This window comes from Centropristis striata, chromosome 21 (genome assembly GCF_030273125.1).
Source record: "Centropristis striata isolate RG_2023a ecotype Rhode Island chromosome 21, C.striata_1.0, whole genome shotgun sequence".
NCBI lineage: Eukaryota > Metazoa > Chordata > Actinopteri > Perciformes > Serranidae > Centropristis > Centropristis striata.
Genome location: NC_081537.1, coordinates 24,430,794 through 24,449,960, shown reverse-complemented (window position 1 = coordinate 24,449,960; position 19,167 = coordinate 24,430,794). Strand labels below are relative to the sequence as shown.

The 19,167-nt window shown below is 39.2% G+C and overlaps 1 protein-coding gene across 1 annotated transcript in view; it reads left to right on the top strand.

Annotated features, from left to right (window-relative positions):
* The window catches only part of ttll6 (tubulin tyrosine ligase-like family, member 6), a 26,215-nt gene extending 7,048 nt beyond the window's left edge, over positions 1-19,167 (top strand). The window contains 13 exon segments of the mRNA XM_059325113.1: positions 2,550-2,668; positions 3,051-3,181; positions 4,079-4,235; positions 4,329-4,472; positions 5,478-5,563; positions 5,658-5,883; positions 10,536-10,714; positions 10,825-11,013; positions 14,472-14,688; positions 15,761-16,003; positions 16,138-16,206; positions 17,438-17,579; positions 18,917-19,167. Of these exon segments, the coding sequence (XP_059181096.1) occupies positions 2,550-2,668; positions 3,051-3,181; positions 4,079-4,235; positions 4,329-4,472; positions 5,478-5,563; positions 5,658-5,883; positions 10,536-10,714; positions 10,825-11,013; positions 14,472-14,688; positions 15,761-16,003; positions 16,138-16,206; positions 17,438-17,579; positions 18,917-19,167 (2,153 nt within the window).

The following is a 19,167-nucleotide window of genomic DNA, read 5'->3' as shown; positions in this document are numbered from 1 at the left end:
CCACTGATTAGGAACTAATTCAGCACAGACTGGAGCATTAGGGAGGGAACAGGAGCTGCATGTCGGCAGCTTTTACAATCCTACGTGTGCAGATGCTTGACTCAGAGACAATGAGAACTACATTTACATTTAGCAGACGCTTTTATCCAAAGCGACTTACAGGAAGAATAAAAGTAGGGTAAAGAGTAAAACTAGGAGACTCCGGTGGCTTACATTGAAATATTTAATGAATTAACTTGATCAAGGAGAATAAATCATTCCACCATACACAGAGAAACACACAGATTATTCCCCTGCATTGTATTTAATGCAAAGCACTAGAGAGAGAGAGAGAGAGAGAGAGAGAGAGAGAGAGAGAGAGAGAGAGAGAGAGAGAGAGAGAGAGAGAGAGAGAGAGAGAGAGAGAGAGAGAGAGAGAGAGAGAGAGAGAGAGAGAGAGAGAGAGAGAGAGAGAGAGAGAGAGAGAGAGTGAGAGATGTTTAGCCTAAACATTGATAACAAAGACCCAGACAGCCTTGGCTGGCCCTGTGTAGACCAGGCTGAGAACACTTTGGAACAAACATTGAATTCTTTAGTTTAACTTGAGTAAAGGTTGATTTATAAAATGCAATAAAATATAATTAATCCCCCGTATTATACCACAATACATTTATAGAAACAAATAAATATATAAATGCCTATTTATAACAATAGATCAGTAACCACGTCCATTAAAATGCATGTAAGTAATATTAATCCATAAGTACATTAGATATTTTAGATACCACCCTACTAACAAGAAGCTCCTGCAGCTTCTGTAACTTGTTGCATCAAGTCTGTGTGAGAGATCATACAACACAAGCAAGGATGAAGTCAAGAAACAACACAAGAATAAGCAAGAATAAGTGGCATATATTACGTTGAGTCCTGTTAGGACGTAAGTACTTTTTGGACATAAGTTTTTTTAGGACGCAAGTGGTTTTAAGTAGTGACTTCAGATTTATTTTTATTTTTTTGTGTTCTGTGTATTGATTAAGTGTGTAGGTGTTCAGTAAAGAGTTGTGTAATGGGTGTGAGGTTGGACCCAAGAACAGCACAGACTGAGACCAGTGTTGGAACAGTTAAACAGTTTATTGCTCAGACAGGTTTGCAAAAATCCACAGCCGGTACACAGGTAACAGATCACACACAGAGTGAAGCCAATAAGTCCCACTTCCCAGCGGAGACCTCCGGGGAGGGAATCCAGCAGGCAGGAAACAGACAAGGGGCGAGCAGGCAGAGTAGTCAGGGACGGAATGCAGATCAGGTTACCTGGGCAGAGACGACGAGGATAGGTCAGGGACAGGCAGGGTCGATACCAAGGAAGCAATCCGGGAAAAAACGCGCGAGAGCTTAGCATGCTGCTGAAGACAATCTGGCAAGGACTGAAGGGAAGGAGTGGGTATAAATCAGGTGAGGGAACACAGGTGAAGGTGGTTGCACTGATTAGGTGGGAGTGGCTGGCAGATGATCAGGTGAGGGAGCACAGGTGAATGTGGTTGCAGTGATAGGTGGGAGTGGCTGGCAGGTGAGTGGAAAAGTACTAGCAGACAGGCAGTGGGGATGGAAAGCCAGGAGCGGATCATGACAAGTTGAGAGGGATTCAGCAGGTCGGATGGAGTTTGGAAGTTGGTTCCACCACCGGGCCACTACAGAGGAGAAGAGTCTGGTTTGAGACGTAAAGCCCTTCAGGGGGTTTGTGGACCTGAACAACGGGAGTTCAGATATGTAGAAGCTGTTCCCGTTGCTGTCTTGTAAGCAAGAGACAAGGCTTTGAATTTGATGCTGCTGCGACCGGGAGCCAGTGCAGAGAGATGAGGAGCGCAGTGACATGTGCTCTCCTGGGCTGGTTGAAGACCAGACGCACCGCTGCGTTCTGGATCACCTGCAGAGGCTTGGTGGTGCATTCAGGGAGACCTGCCAGTAGAGAGTTGCAGCAGTCTAAACGAGATGTCACGAGGGCCTGAACCAGGAGTTGTGTGGATTGCTCGGTCAGGTAGGGTCTGATCTTCCTGATGTTGTACAGGGAGAATGGACAAGTTCTGGCAATTGAGGACACATGAGCCTTGAAGATCAGTTGGTCATCAATCATGACACCCAGGTTCCGTGCAGAACTGGTGGGCACAAGTTGCATGGATCCAAGCTGAAGATTAATCGGTAGATGTAGGGCTGGGCGGGCCGGGATGACTAGAAGCTCCGTCATCGAGAGGTTGAGCTGAAGGTGATGTTCTGTCATCCAGGTGGAGATATCAGCAAGGCAGGCAGAGATACGGGCTGAGACTGTGAGGTCATTTGGTGGGAAGAACTTGACTGCTCTGCACAGAGTCCTGACTGATGTGCTTGAATGGGAACAAATTCACTGCTGCAGGTTCAAACATCTGGTGAAAAGACTGTGGAGGCTGTCATTACATATGGGTGCAATGCTCAGGTGTCCACATACTTTTGGTCATGCACTGTAATCAGTAGCTCTTAGATGAGTCCTTTCATAATAAATACACAGAAAAAACACTTCCTGCTGTTTGTTGGTTCAGTGCGGCGAGCTGCTCGCAGGTACGGCCTCCGGGAGGCGGTGGAGGGCGAGGACTGGACGCTGTTCTGGACCGACTGCTCCGTGTCTTTAGACCGCGTGAAGGACATGAAGCGTTACCAGGTATTCACTCACACACATCACACAGAACTAATTAAACTGAATTCAATTGTATGAATAAAGCTGAAAAGGGGCTGGTGGGGAGCAGTCATGCTTCTCCGTGAAATAGTCTGTTATTTAATTCTTCTGCTCAATATGCCTCACCATGAAATAATAAAAAGTACAGATTCCCATAGAGATTATGACGATGGTGTCATTTTCTCATTGCTCATAACAGCTTTTCAGCCCGAGCAATCAATTTGTAATCTAATTGGGTAATTCAGTGCAGCGAGTATTCAGCACCCACGATTCCTCTCTGAAGGAAGGAGTTGGAGCGGTTTATTTTGTGTGAACAATCTTACACATGAAAATACTTGTTGTGTGTGTGTCTCTTGTGTCTTTGCAGAAAATAAACCATTTCCCAGGGATGAGTGAGATCTGCCGCAAAGATTTACTGGCCAGGAACATGAACCGTATGCTCAAGCTTTTCCCTAAAGACTACAATATCTTCCCCCGAACATGGTGCCTTCCTGCAGAGTACGTTTTGCACATTTCATTGTTATTTTTTGCTCTTTTATTTCGTCGTCGTCCCCCCCCCAGTGTGTCTTAAAGATCCCCTCCAGTTGCATTGAGACATACAGTCATGGAAAAAATGATTAGACCACCCTTGTTTTCTTCTAATAATAATTCTTGCTCATGTTAATGCCTGGTACAACTAAAGGTGCATTTGTTTGGACAAATATAATGATAACAACAAACATATCTGGTAAGAGTTTAATTTAAGAGCTGATGTCTAAATATTTTCCATAGTTTTATTGATAAAGATTTTGGTTTTTATCAAGAAAACCATGGAAAATGTCTAGATATCATCTCTTAAATTAAACTCTTATGAGCTATTTTGTTGTTATCATTATATTCATTATCATTAATGTACCTTCAGTTTACCAGGCATATACAAATAGTCTGCATGGAACAATTATGTGTTTCTGATGTTTTTCTAGCAAAAAAATTATAATTTCCACATAAATATCTTTAAAAAGGCATCAAGTGCTTCTACCTCATTAAAAATGCCAGGATCTATGAATATGCAAATTTTATTAATTTCTAAAGTTTTCCTGCAGGACACAAGATGTCTCCTACTTTACTGTAAAGCCCACTGTCAGAGCATGTGCACTGCAAGCTTTTAGTTCCTACAACACACTTTTATAAGCTGCATTTGGGCCAGAATTGACCATGCTAATTGAGCATGCAAACCATGATTTTCAGAAAGCAGAGAAACCTTCCACTCCAAGCAGATGAACGTTTAAAAACAGCCTTCTATTATTATTAAACTGTTCACAGTAAAGCTTATTCTTTAACTGTAGGAATGAGGAGAAAAACATATTTTTGAGTGGAGGGTGATATATGAACTCCTTATCTGATTGTACTCTGCAGCTACAGTGACTTCCAAGCTTACACCAGGGCCAAAAAAAGCAAGACGTACATCTGTAAGCCGGACACGGGCTGCCAAGGCAAAGGCATCGTCATCACCAGGTCGAGTAAAGACATCCAGCCTGGAGAACACATGATCTGCCAGGTTTACATCTCCAAGGTGAGCTAACACAACACAGCACACACACACACACACACACAGGAACACACACAGGTTAAAGCTTACATGTTTTATTTTAACTTCCCTCCTCAGCCTTTTATAATCGACGGGTACAAGTTCGACCTGCGTATCTACGTGCTGGTGACGTCGTGTGACCCGTTCAGCATCTTCATGTTCAGGGAGGGACTCGCTCGCTTCTGCACCACCAAGTACAACGAACCCACACACAGCAACGTGGTGAGAAAAGCTCAAGTCTCTTGGTAGTCTGGTGTATCAAATGGAAATAGATTGGGCCGATATGTATTTAATTTAATTGTATTTATTTATTTGCACCATAAGAAAAGACAATTACAAAAAACAGAAATGAAACAGGAATAGTAAGTGCGGGAGAGGTTAAAAAACCCTATATGGGCTCATAAGAAGCACCTCCCCAAGAAATATACAAAAATTAAAAAATAAATCAACAACAACAATGAGAGAAAGCAACAACAAATAACAACAAAAAAAGAAAGCAATATTTAGAATTTTTGTGCTCCAATGAAAATAGATTTTGCACTTATTTAACTCTGCAAAGGTACTCAGAAGTCTGCTTTCTTAAACAAAATAACTTACTATTTAACTGTTAAAGAATATTTAGCATTATTATTATACAGTGTGCATTATCTGTGTTACAACTATACATCACTGTCTTTGGAGAAGGAATTACAAACTTTACCACCTGTTTGCTGTCAGACATCTGTAGGTGACAAAGGAAAAAACTTTTTATATGTTTTATTGCTCTCCTGGACAAAGTATGTGGTGATGTTACCATTTTTAAATCATAAGCATCGTTTTCTGCATCAAATGTTCTGTAAAAAAGTTTTCATAATTATAAGGCAACAGTATAATATATATTATTCTGCACAATGAGAACTTTTACTTGTGGTTCTTTTATCATCTTTTGATGTTTTGTACATTTACTTAAGTATAATTCAAGAGCAGAACTTTTACTTGTAACAGAGTATTACTAAATGAGACTAGATGACGTCACACTGTTAACTTTTAATTCTCTTTTTATGTCTGACAGAAAATGTCCGACAGTCCAAAAATGAAAGAAATATATATTTTCTCCATAAAAGATTTAGAAAAACAGACAAGACTGGCATTAGAGGAGCTGAAAACAGTAAAATGCTGACCTTTTCACTTCACATTTCTTTCTTGCTTGTGATATTTTTATCTCTTTTTTAATTTCTCTCCTCTCAGGAGGATGTTTGCATGCATCTCACCAACTACTCCATCAACAAGAACAGTGAGAACTTTGTCCGTGATGAAGACACTGGCAGCAAACGGTGAACACAAACACAATACTAAAAACCTCAAATTACCATTACTGTTAAAGTTCTGTATATTTATTGCATGTTTGCTGTTTTTCTTTGTGCCCAGAAAGCTGTCCACCCTGAACAAGCTGCTGGAGTCGATCAGCTGCAACACGGACAAGATGTGGAGCGACATCGAGGACGTGATCGTGAAGACTCTGATCTCGGCTCACCCCATCCTCAAACACAACTACCACACGTGTTTCCCCAACCACACCACCGGCAGCGCCTGTTTCGAGATCCTGGGCTTTGACGTGCTGCTGGACCACCGGCTCAGACCCTGGGTGCTGGAGGTCAGACTCCCCGATCCTCTACATATCCTATATATATATATATATATATATATATTGTCGTGGCAATTCTGGTCAATTGCACTAAGTTAGTGGGTGAGCTGGCCAAAAACAAAGCACTCAATACTCTGTTCAGCAAGATTTATTAGCACATTCGTATTCCATACATCGCACAATTCCGAATGGCTATTTTACAATACAACAAAGTCCCGTACACCGCTCGACTTATAACTGTTGCAGTTCCCAGCATTGATTCTTTAGTAAGCCTCAATGTGGCCCTATCTTCCTGCCCTATGCATCACATCAGGACAGAGCCCACTGGTCAACACGTTCCCCTCTCTCATGGTGTTATCATTGCTAAGTTCACAGAGTCAGTTCCCACAATGCCTTGTGTCTTGAATACCAAGTAGGTCGCCGCCTACTTCATGTCCCACCATGCAGGAAAACCCAAATTTCCTTCACACTTCCCCCCTTTTGACTAACATATGTGTAGTCAACTACAAACTAGAAATTTGGTTGCAGGCCAAGGGGGAACTGTATCACTGATTGTTAACTTAGTTACACCATGATTGAGTGGGAAGAGGACAACAATGCAACAGTAATTTTAATAGGTGCATGTGAGATTCAGAAACAGTGAGAAAAAGCATGGTGATGTTTCAAAATAAACAATGTAAACAATTAAAGTTGAAAATGGTGTACAGGTAAACATTCTAAAAAGTCAATAAAAAAAGTCAATAAAACATTCTTTAAAAAGTCAATAAAACATTCTTTAAAAAAGTCAATGAAACTTCCAAAAATGACAATGTAAGCTTAAAACTCAAAACGGCGATATATACAGCATGGCCACCCAGTACAATGTTTTGCTTTGCTTGTTTTACTGAGTGGTATAAGGTGTCTAGGGGTGTTACCATATCATCGTTTTTGGTATTTTATTGTGACCCCAGGACTCCCCCTCTCTGAAACTTGGGAGTGGGTCAGTAGGTGGCCATTAGTCCATTCCTTGGCCTGTGGGTCAGCCTGCCAATGTCCTTGTTGTTGTGCATTTGGCCAGTCTCTTGCTAAGTAGACAGGCCGTTGTGCTTCGTGAATCCATGTCACCTTGTGACATCTCTTGCTACCTCTGAACAGTCCACATATCAGGTGTAGTTTTCCCTGAACAGTCCTGAAGTCTCTGGTGTTAGACCTGTAGTGTCCAACCAGCTGCAGCAAGGCCTTTGAGAACTCCTTGGATAGATCTGGAAGGTCAGGCATTGCGTGTCTCTCCTCTGGGCTCCATGGCGTGAAAGCAGACGCTGGCTGGCCTCCATGGTCCTGTCCCTGAATCAAATAATCCTTTTGATGTGTCGATTGGCCACCCTGCAGTGTCGATGGAGTCTCAATCCTCGGCGTTGATGGCTGGTGGCAGGGGCAGTGGCCAGACACGGGGGAAGTCACAGGCAGATCCCTCTTTGCATCACTGCAAGTATCCACTGCTGGTGCAGAAGGTGGAGATGTGTTGAGTCCATCTCCTTGTTTGAGGAGGGTAACTGGTTCTGGCACACCCATCACCCTTGGGTTGTGGACAAGCTGGCTGTGACGTGGTGGTGGGGGTTCTCGGCCAGGAGTCATCACTGCTGTGTTGCTGGGGAGACAGTCCAGGGCTGGCTCCAGACTTCTCTCTGTCTCTGGAACTGCTGCAACAGCTTGGACAACATTAGAAGCTCTTTGTCTGGCCCTCGCCTCTGCCTCTATCACCCACAGATCAAGTGCTTCCCAGTCAACTTCAACCTTCCTTAATTTCTTGGATTTCTCATACTGCTCTAATCGAATTTTTAAGATTGCAAGTTGGTTAGTGCTGAAGCTACCCCCAGTTGGAAATCCCCATTTATCCCACAGATCAAGCTGTTCACATGTCCATTCACCATATTTTTCATACATAACTCTTGCTGGCCCAGCTAATGGAATTAGTTTTTTCTTTTTCCCCAGTGAACAACCCATTTTCTTTTTACTTAATTTAATCAATGCTAGGGTTTTCACTTAAAATGCAAGACAAAAGGGAAGCCTTCAAGGCTTCACCCAAGGTGAGAAAAAGCAATGGACAGTCAACACCTCCCTCCCCCTCTTTGTTAACGTAGTTAACATAACCAACACCTAATTTAAATTAAAAGAGGCATTGATCTAAAAACTAATAATAATCACACGGTGACTAGGAATGTATTTTGTAAATGTAGCTAGTAACTAAAATAATTACATTTAATTTAGTAGAACTGAGTATTGGCTCACCCGTGTCTGGTAAAATCACGCATTGAGTAGTTCCAGATCATTCAGCAGGCGCTCAAACCTCTCACCCCCTCCGGCGTCCAACAGCCTGTTCCCAGGGGAAGGTACTGAGTTCCAGGATCCGATCCTCACCTGCAGAATAATCCTGGTCCAACTCAAGTGGTGATCCCGGACGAGCCCCCAAACTGTCGTGGCAATTCTGGTCAATTGCACTATTTGGTGGGTGAGCTGGCCAAAAACAAAGCACTCAATACTCTGTTCAGCAAGATTTATTAGCACATTCGTATTCCATACATCGCACAATTCCGAATGGCTATTTTACAATACAACAAAGTCCCGTACACCGCTCGATTTATAACTGTTGCAGTTCCCAGCATTGATTCTTTAGTAAGCCTCAATGTGGCCCTATCTTCCTGCCCTATGCATCACATCAGGACAGAGCCCACTGGTCAACACGTTCCCCTCTCTCATGGTGTTATCATTGCTAAGTTCACAGAGTCAGTTCCCACAATGCCTTGTGTCTTGAATACCAAGTAGGTCGCCGCCTACTTCATGTCCCACCATGCAGGAAAACCCAAATTTCCTTCACAATATATATATATATATATATATATATATATATGCATACTCACATACATACAAGCATATATACACACATACATGCATATAAATATACACACCTACTCATCTATTTGCATATATGTAAACCAAACCATACACACTCATACCGTTGAGAATAGAGGAAAGAATAATAAAAGTAACCGTGTTTAAATGTTATAAACGCTTTGCGGGCTCAACAGGAAAAATACAAAGAACCAGGCGCCAGCAGCAACCCTGTATCTACATCTCACTAGCACAAGGGATCTCAATGTGGCCGTGTGGCAGGCAGGCAGCAGAGTGGACAAATTTTGTCTCAGAAAAAGACGTCGCAGGGAGCTTGTCAACAAAATCAATCAGTGGTCTCCAAGTTGAATAAAATTAATCAGAAGATCCTCTGATGGAGAATTTCTCCATTTGATTTTAACATAAATATGTGTTTTTGAACTGAATCCGGCAGCAGCACGAGTTTATAATAAAGTTTAAGGATCCACACCAGATCAGAAATCATGGTGGAGGTTGTGTGGTCAAGCGGAGGCAGACCATACACATGTGTTCTGTAAATGTCAATAGATGGAGGGATATTGGGAGGGAGTCTGGAGTGTGCTGAGGGAGATACTGGGATATGAGACACCAAAGACTTGTCTGGGGAACATTCCACAAGAGGAGGTACGAGGAGAGGATAAATACCTGGTGAAAGTACTTAGTACTACTAGTAGTAAATGGTAAATGGACCTGCACGTATATAGCGCTTTTCTAGTCGCTTTGCGACCACTCAAAGCGCTTTACACTACAGACTGCGCTCATTCACCCGTTCACACACACATTCATACTGGTGGCAGAGGTTACCCTAAACGTTGCCACCTGCCACCATTGGGAATTCATTCACACACCGATGAACGCAGCATCGGGAGCAATTTGGGGTTCAGTATCTTGCTCAAGGATACTTAGACATGTAGGCTGCGACGGTCAGGGATCGAACCACCAACCCTTCGGTTGGGGGACAACCACTCCACCAACTGAGCCACAGCCACCCCAACTAGTACTAGTACTACTGTGTGTTGTGGAGGAGATTTATGATATGGAGAAGTTCACATATCTTGAGAATGCGGGAGGAACAGTTTGAAGGGAAATGGGAGAAATGGAATTATTACAAAAAGGGTGAGGGTGATATCACCGGTAACCATAGTAATAACTGAACAGGACAGAATTGTTGCATTGTGACTGAATGAAAGGACCTCTAAGCTTCTACTGGATGTTTTTTTGTTGTTGTTTTTGCTGTTGTTTTTTTGTGTGTGTATTATTGTATTTAAATGGGAAAAACTCAAATAAAAATTAAAGTTTAAAAAAAAATAATAATAATAATACAGTTTCAGTTAGTTATCGTTTTTTTTAAAAACTCTAGTTTTTATTTTTATTTCAGTTAACGAAAATGTTTTTTCAATTCTAGTTTTCATTATTTCATTAGTTTTTGTTAACTATAATAACCTTGGTTTAGATCACACTTTATTTTAAAGTCCTTGTAAAGGAAGGCATTAGTTAAAAGGTTTGAAGCACCTAAAAGAGCTTATAAACATTATTATATGTTATTGAGACTATATAAGATATAAAGTAGTCATATTAGGATGTAAAACATGTTATTGTTGCATTATAAGACATTTATAAGCACTTATAAGAAACTTGACATTAGTTTGAATGCTTATGAGGAGAAATTGAAGCCTTTTGAGTTTTGCATTAGAATACTTTAAGGGGTTTAAAATGTTACACAATCTTATTAGAAGTCTAAATTTGTATTCCAGGTGAATCACTCCCCCAGTTTCACCACAGACTCGCAGTTGGACCGCGAGGTGAAGGATGCGTTGCTGTACGACACTCTGGTGCTCATCAACCTCGGAGCCTGCGACCGCCGCAAGATCACCAAAGAGGAGAGACGACGGGTGAAGGACAGGCTGCAGCAGAACAGCACCAGAGAGGCCAGGTACACCGTCAGCAGGAGTTCCCCCCAAGGTCATCCTGTGAGCCTCCTGCAGACGCGTGCAGGTGACTGGTTCTGTGTGTGTGTGTGTGTGTGTGTGTGTGTGTGTGCAGGTCGGAGGAGCTGCGGCAGTGCCAGGCAGCCACGGTGGAGCAGATGGAGAGGTACGAGGCCAAACACCTGGGAGGCTTCAAGAGGATCTATCCCAGAGAGGGAGGGGAGAAATACGACAAGTACTTCAAACACAGCAGCTCGCTCTTCCAGGAGACGGCGGCGTCCAAGGCCAGAGAGGAGTGTGCCAGGTACCTGCAGCACACGCTCAGCTCGCCCAGCACAGTTCAGCACAAAGCAGAGGGTGTTAGTGATGAACAGAGACTTTGTTTTTTTCATGCAGAAACAGTAAAAATGTTGTCTTTTTAAAAGGGGCAGCAGTGGTACAAAGAATAACAGAGGCGTGGTTTACTGCAGAAAACTGAGAATGATTATTTTGTGCACAAATGCAGCACTTAAAGTAATATTTTATCCCCAAAATTATCATCTTTGTTACCTTGAAACCTTGATGGTGAACAAAGAATAAAAACACTAACAATTTTTTAATGAATTAGAGTAAATAAAGGCTGAAAAAGCAAAACTACAGTCATGGAAAAAATGATTAGACCACCCTTGTTTTCTTCAATTTCTTGTTCGTTTTAATGCCTGGTACAACTAAAGGTGCATTTGTTTGGACAAATATAATGATAACAACAAAAATAGATCATAAGAGTTTAATTTAAGAGCTGATATCTAGACAGTTTCCATGGTTTTCTTGATAATAACCAAAACCATTATCAAGAAAACCATGGAAAATGAACAAGAAACTAAAGAAAACAAGGGTGGTCTAATATTTTTTCCCCATGATTGTATATCAAAACATACATTTTCTACTGCATAACTCATGCAGTAGAATCTGAATCTTTTTATCTGGTCGTTCTTATTTCCTCAGTAAATTAAAATCAACAACAATAAATAAAAGCAGGACCAGACAGAGAAGGGATTTATGAGGCTGAAAGATTCACAGCTCACTGATAAAGAGGCAGATATTATTATTAACCATTTCTAAATCATCTCAAACGTTGGGTAACACTTTACAATAACCAACTAAGTAATGTTTATAGATGGTTTATTAACCAATTATTAAGCATTTACAAAGTGCTATACACATTTAGTCTTGTTTTCAACCAATTTCTTAAAGGTATGTGAATAATTTCAAAATCATTAACATACTTCATAAGGTGTTAAAAATGTTATAATGAGTGCAACTAAAACTATTAATAAACTAATAATTATAATGTAATTGTTTGTTAATGGTAAAGTAACTAGAAACTTCCATTAATATACCATCTTTTTGTCATTTTTGAAATGATTTAGATAGTTGAACATGAATAAATTATGTATTTACCATTCTAAATGGTCTATATATGGTTTATAAATGATAATTAAACATTAATAAACTATCTGTTTACCATTTATAAATGATGGTTATTGTAAAGTGTTACCAAACATTGTTTTCTGTATTAAATGTTCTGTAAAAACAAGTGTTCATATTGGTGGATATCAGCCAAAATATGCACCCATACCTACAGATCCAGATGTGTCTATGAAAACATCAGCTGACTGTCGATTTCTGTCGCTCTAAACAAAAGTAAAAAGTGTTCAATAATAAAACCACCAGGGGTAATAATAGTAAAAATAATAAAACAGTCATAACAACTGAAAAACTAAGACTGGAACAATATTCTGAATTAAAACCATATTAAAAAGACGAGACTTTGATTTTCTTTTAAAGATACACAGAGAGTGCTGAGATGACAACCCGCTTAAATACTATTCAGTATGTACTGTACTTTTCTAATGTTTTTTGCTTGTTTTTTTAATTTGTTTTCCTGTAAAATTCTCTCCTTTTTTATGTTTATAGATGTCCTCTTTTACAACATACTTAACTTATATTGTCTTAGATTGAGTCATCTATTGATCATTATTATTATTGTTGTTTATCTATCTATATATTTGTTTTCGCTTTCTGGGGTGGGGATTCTGTTCTGAGTATATAAAAATAAACACAGAGAGCTTTTCATGTCTAACATCCAGAGACTGTGAGCTCCACAGTTGAAGGGAATAAAAACAGAAAGCTCTCGCTGCTTCTCTTCTGGGACACATCAGCAAAGCGGTGGAGGACCTCAGTGATCCGGCTGCAACATAAAGAGAAAGAAAACCTCTGATGTATGGAGGAGCGAGGTCGTTTAAAGCTGCATAAACAAGCAACAAAACCTAAAGATACAGGAAGCCGTCAGGGCATTTTCATGTTTTAGTTCAGACTTTAGCTGCATGATGAAGTTTTCTTATAGACGTTTTGGGTCGTTCAGTAAAAAGGGAATTATTAAAGTGTAAACACCTGGTGATAAAAGTGTGAGTGAGTATTTCAGCTTCTTTCAGAGTTAAAAAGGTCTGACTTTGCTGTTATTCCTTAGAGGATAAAAGTATGCAAGTATTTAAGATTAAGGTTTCCTGTATTAGTCCCACAACGGGGAAATTTCTAGAATTACAGCAACAAGATAACAATAAATAGTAAACAGCAGTATAAACTAGATATATAAGAGGTATTAGCAAATAAACAAGTAAAAAATATATTTACAGTAGAAACAAGTAGAAATATAGAAAGTATTAACAATGAAGACAAATTATTTTGCATTTATTAGCATTAAATTATTAATAGCAGCTGTCACATCTGGAATGAGCAGCATGTGTGATCAAGATTGATAAAATATGAATAAAAAAATACATACAAATACAACATTTTAGTGGTGAAGCACAAAAACACACTTAAAGACGCAGTTTAAATCAGTTTTACATGATGGGCATGGTTTATTAACCTTAATAAGTATCTTTAAAAAGCATAGTAAATTGTTAATAATGTCTCCTGCTAATAAATGTATGATAAAGTATACATTAATTGTTAATTAGTAAAGCAACAAAAGGTTTAACTAAGTAAAATATAATCAATAAATGAGTTTGTAATGCTTTTATACACTTCCATGTTGTTGCTTTTGTTGAAAAAAGATTCTTTTGATAACCTTTTCTGAATGAGATGATTAAATATAAAAGTTTGTGTGTACACTACTGGTCAAAAGTTTTAGAACACACCAACTTTTCCAGAATTTAATTGAAAATTATGCAGTTTAATGTCTCAGTGTACTCCGAAATTAATGCACATTTGCAACATTTAAAATTCTTTATTGAGCATGATAGTGTTTTGAAAGTAAAAAAAAGATTCAAAATCACATTTCATGTTGGACTAAAGGACTAAAAAAAGACACGAAATGAACAAAAAAAGACACAAAATGACAAAAAAAGACAACAAAAGACACAAAATGACAAAAAAAGACAACAAAAGACACAAAATGACTAAAAAAGACACAAAATGACTTACAAAGACATGAAAAGAATTCAAAAATGGACAAAATAGCCCAAGACTCCATAGAGTTAAGTTGTTAACCCATTTCTTGTTCCCTGAAAAAGGCCTACTTATATAATTCTGAAATGTACATTATTTTTCAGTTTTGGTTAAGCTTACCTTTTTTTATTTCCCTCTGGCAGTTCACCACTTACCTTTGTACCCTTTCAAGCTGTTCATTTGACTTGAACTGCTTGAATTTCAATAAAAAACTGGAAAAATTGGGGTGTTCTAAAACTTTTGACCGGTAGTGTATCTGTGTGTGTTCAGGCAGCAGCTGCAGGAGCTGCGTCTGAAGCAGGAGCAGAAGGAGCGGGAGCAGCGAGGAGGCCGGAGGAGAGAGCTGCAGGGGGAGACGGCGGGGGAGAGAGTGAAACCCCGACGAGCTCAAACACAAACACAAGCCGCAGACTCTCTGTGGGAGCAGCAGCCGGTGAGGCTGTCCTACTCGGCCCTGCAGAGCCTGACTGCAGTAGCTAATCAAAGGGTAAACTGAGGGTTTTTAACGTTTTTTAATTGGCCAGACAAATGGGTTATAGGTAGGTAAGTGATATGACACTTATTTCTACATGTATGGATGATGTCATTTTTATGCTCAAAATTCATGACGGTTTATTTGACCTTTGACCCCAAAAATGTACTTACTGCACTCTGGTTTTGCATGGCTGTAAATGGTTCTAATATTAATGTAGTAACTACAATGTTGTTGTCTTCTTTCAGCTTTTATATTCTCTTTTCAGTGAAGAAACGTTCTCAAATTGATTGTCTTTAAAAGTGTTTAACAACTCTATTCAAATATTTGTGTATTTAAGACTTTATATTATAAAGTAATGTTATATTTTAGTCTTAATATAATTTTATCTCACTTTTTTACTAAATCACTATCTAGATAATAATTTCTCTATCAAAAAAACATATAATTTCTATTTTTCTTGACTTCACTATTCAACACAATGAAGAAATCAGGCCACTTCCTGCTTACTTACTTACTACTGGTTTTATGTTTAAATTTGTATATATATCCAAAGCAGACTGTTGTAAGTGCAATTACTGCTGTCTGCTTTGGTTTTGAGTTAGATTTTTATATCATTATTTCTCTGAATTAAAGCAAAATGTAAATCTAAAATGTTGTCACAAGATAAAACAGACATCAAGGAGTTCATTTTTAGTTATAACTCAATTTCAACCAAAAATGTAGTGACTGCAGTTAGGCTTTGTAGGGCAGTATAGTCATTCAAGCTGCAGCGCTCACATGAACCACAAGAGGGCGTCCCGCTGCTTCTGTCTGTCTCATGATGAATGCTTCATATTCTGGCTGACCCCTTTCACTAAATGGACTCTGAGCCAATTTAAATTAGCTGGAATAATATTCCCGCAGATTATTTCAACTGGACGTCTCACATTTGGAATTCAAATATCTTTTATTGTCACGACAGGGAAAACAAACAGTGTTATCAAGGTTATTCCGTGACAGTAATTGCTAATATATTGTAAATGCATACACACACAGTAAGGCAATAAAAACAAATTGAATCAAATGTCCCTGTGTTTCTCTGCAGACGGCTCTGTCCAGCAGTGTGCCGGAGGAGCCCGGAGCTGCAGACGTCCAGCAGGAGGAGGAGGAGGAGATGGAGGAGCAGGAGCGGGTCAACGCGCTCCTCCAGAGGAAGAAGCTGCTGCAGGAGCTGGGGGTGGTGGAGCAGATCCACCAGCTGCTGCAGGGCCGGGCGGACGCAGGAGGAGTCCTGCAGGACGGCTGCACACAGCTGCACAGCAAACAGGCTCAGAGACAGCAGAGCAAGGTGAGACACACACACACACACACACACACACACACACGGACTCTGATCCTTTAAATGTGTGTGTTTGCTGTCAGTTAAATGAGAATAATGTTGCTTTCTTTAAGTGCTGCCACTGTGTTCTTCTTTTATTTCAGTTGGAGTCTTTGACACAGTTTCCACAGAGGACGAAGCAGCAGCAGCCCTGCAGTCAGAACACACGACAGGTACACACACACACACACACACACACACACACACACACACACACACACACACACACACACACACACACACACACACACACACACACACACACACAATTCATCTGTCACCAAATCTGGTTTAAAGAAGAAATTCGTCATGAAAGGGGATTTGGATTAAAACTCCCTGTTAGTCACTCAAATGGTTGGTATTTCTTTTCCCCCCAAACAATTTCAAGAGAAAAGAAAAGAAAAAAATACATTTTTTTGTAACAGTTTTATTTTTTATTTTGCTCATTTTTAACTTTTACAACTTGAATTCATGTATAAAAAATAAGAAATAATGCATTTAGAAGTAGAAACAATCCAAAGCACATTCATGCTGAACAAAAAGCATTTTTTATTAATTAAAATAATAAATGTAAAAAAGGCCGTTCCCTCTAGATCTAACTGATTATTTTTATTCATTCAACCTATATGTTAAAGAATAATGGCAAAATGTCCTTCACATTGTCTTCAGTTTGCTTGTTTAACCTGATTAATAATCTAAAATCTGAAAACATTCATTTTACTGTCACACAAGACAAATAAAATTAATTTCTCACATTTGAGGAGCTGAAATCTGAGAATTTTTGCTTTAAAAATGACCTAAACAATTAATAAATCATCAAAATAGTTGCAGATTAATTGTCTTTCATTCAACTTATCAATGAATCAACTGGTAGTATTTATAAAACAAAATATTATGCATGTTTTGCATGGGATCATGTATAAGGGAAATATTTTAACACAACTGAAACATTTGTTTAATTTATTTAATTTAGAATTAAATAAAAAAAAAATGTATGTTTATTTTAATTAAAAACTGCAGGTTCTCCCAGAGGCTGATGGTGCAGAATAGCAAAATCTCTGGTTTTAAGTGTAGAAATGAATACATATTGATAGATTTTAAATGTTTATTCTTATTTTATAATGAACAGAGTTTTTAAAGGCTGGCTACGGAACTGTAGCAGCTCTACGGTCCTTATAGCAGCAGTGAAATCATAACATTAACAAATAATTATGAGTGAAGAATGAAAACTTTGAGCTTTCGGCTCATTGTCAGTGATTAGAGAACGCTCCGGCTCTATGAAATAAAAAGCCTGCTGGTGAATATAATAATTATTTTCAGCACTAATGAAAGATCATCATGAAGTGGGATGAAACGACATAATGTGTGTGTGTGTGTGTGTGTGTGTGTGTGTGTGTGTTGCAGCTCGTCCACTCCCACACCACTCAGCAGCGGCTGCTCCGGCCCCCGATGGACCCCAGGAGCCTCAACGAGCCGGAGCCCGAGAGCCTCGACAGAACGGCGGCAACACGCCGGAGCATCAGTGCCCAGAGGAACCACTGGACAGGTAACACACACACACACACACACACACACACACACACACACACACACACACACACACAGCTGCTGCACGCTGCTGTGTGTGTGTGTGTGTGTCTGTGGGCTTCTTTCTAAACTGCACAATCAGCATTTAGATTCTGTTTTTGCTTATTTTTTGTTTGTACAATTAGAAAAAGCTCTTCTAAATGCTCCTGTAGTGCACTATATTATACTAAAAATACAGAAAACTAAACTGGCTCATGATGAAAAATATTCTTCATTATCACAGAAAGTTTCTCATTCAGATAAATAAGATGGAATATAATAGATACTTTATTTATCTCGAGGGAAATTCAAGCATCCAGTAGCAGCATTCAAACACACATATATACATTATACATACATTAAAAATAAATGTATAATAAATAATAAATCTATAAATAATTAACCTATAATAAATATGAATTTACATTAAAACCTACGATTTGACTGGGAACAAAAGGTGAAGAAATAGAACTTAATATTTATCATTTGACTTCATATAACTGCACAAATATGAACATAATTAAGCTTAAATAATTTGTTTCAACTTTTATTTTTATGTTTTAATTATTGCATTATTATTGGTGTTTTTGTTTTTACTTGAGAGTTAAGAGTTGTGTGAATTTTAAAACCACTTATTTTAAAATCAAATTAAAAAAACAATTAAGAGCAACTTTAGATATAAGTAACTTACCATTAATGTTATTTAGATGTTTTTATTTGTATTTATGCATATTTTGAATATATGTTTATTGATGTACTAATACTTTAATTTTTAAAAAATGCTTTATGCTCCTAACTGTCTGTATTTATTGTGGGGTTATTTTAAGGGAGTTTTAAATATTTTTTTGTTGCACTGCTGTGGACTGTGCTGAAAAGCATTTTTATTGATGGTTTTAACTCAAAACTGAACAGAAAACTAACAAACTAACAAACTAAATATTGTATCTATTGACATTTTATACAACCAGATTCTGAAAAAGTTGGGACACTGAGAAATGTTACAAAATGCAACGAATGCAATGCATGGATGCAATGATTTGCAACCTTGGTTTTAATTAAAAACAGAAACAAGAAAACAAGAAATTTAAAGCTCAAACTTGGAAACTTTAGTTTTTTGTGAATAAAAACACTTTCTGAATTTGATGCATTCTGTTTTTTTGGAATCATGGTGATATTTTAACTCTTTCCTACTTTATTCTGCAGCTAAATTTCCCTCAGGATGAATAAAGTTCAGTCTCTATCTCAGAAACAACAGGAGACAGTATTAAACTCTGCAGCCTGCTTGTTGTCTGTGTGTTTCTGTGTTTTCCTCCTCAGTGGGCGGCTCTCTGTGCGTCAAGCAGGACGCCCGCAGCAGCTCGTACAGCGACGCTCGCTCCCGTCCCAGCATCCCCGTCATAAACCAGGGGCCCCCCAGAGCGGGGCCGCGCTGCGCCTACATGTCCCACGACCCCGCCGCCCTGCAGAGCCTGCTCGTCATCTCCACCCGCGCCCCCCTGGTCCGCAGGCCTGGCTTCTCTCACATCCTCCGCACCTCGTCCCGCAGAGCCCCCCCCAAGGGCCAGTGA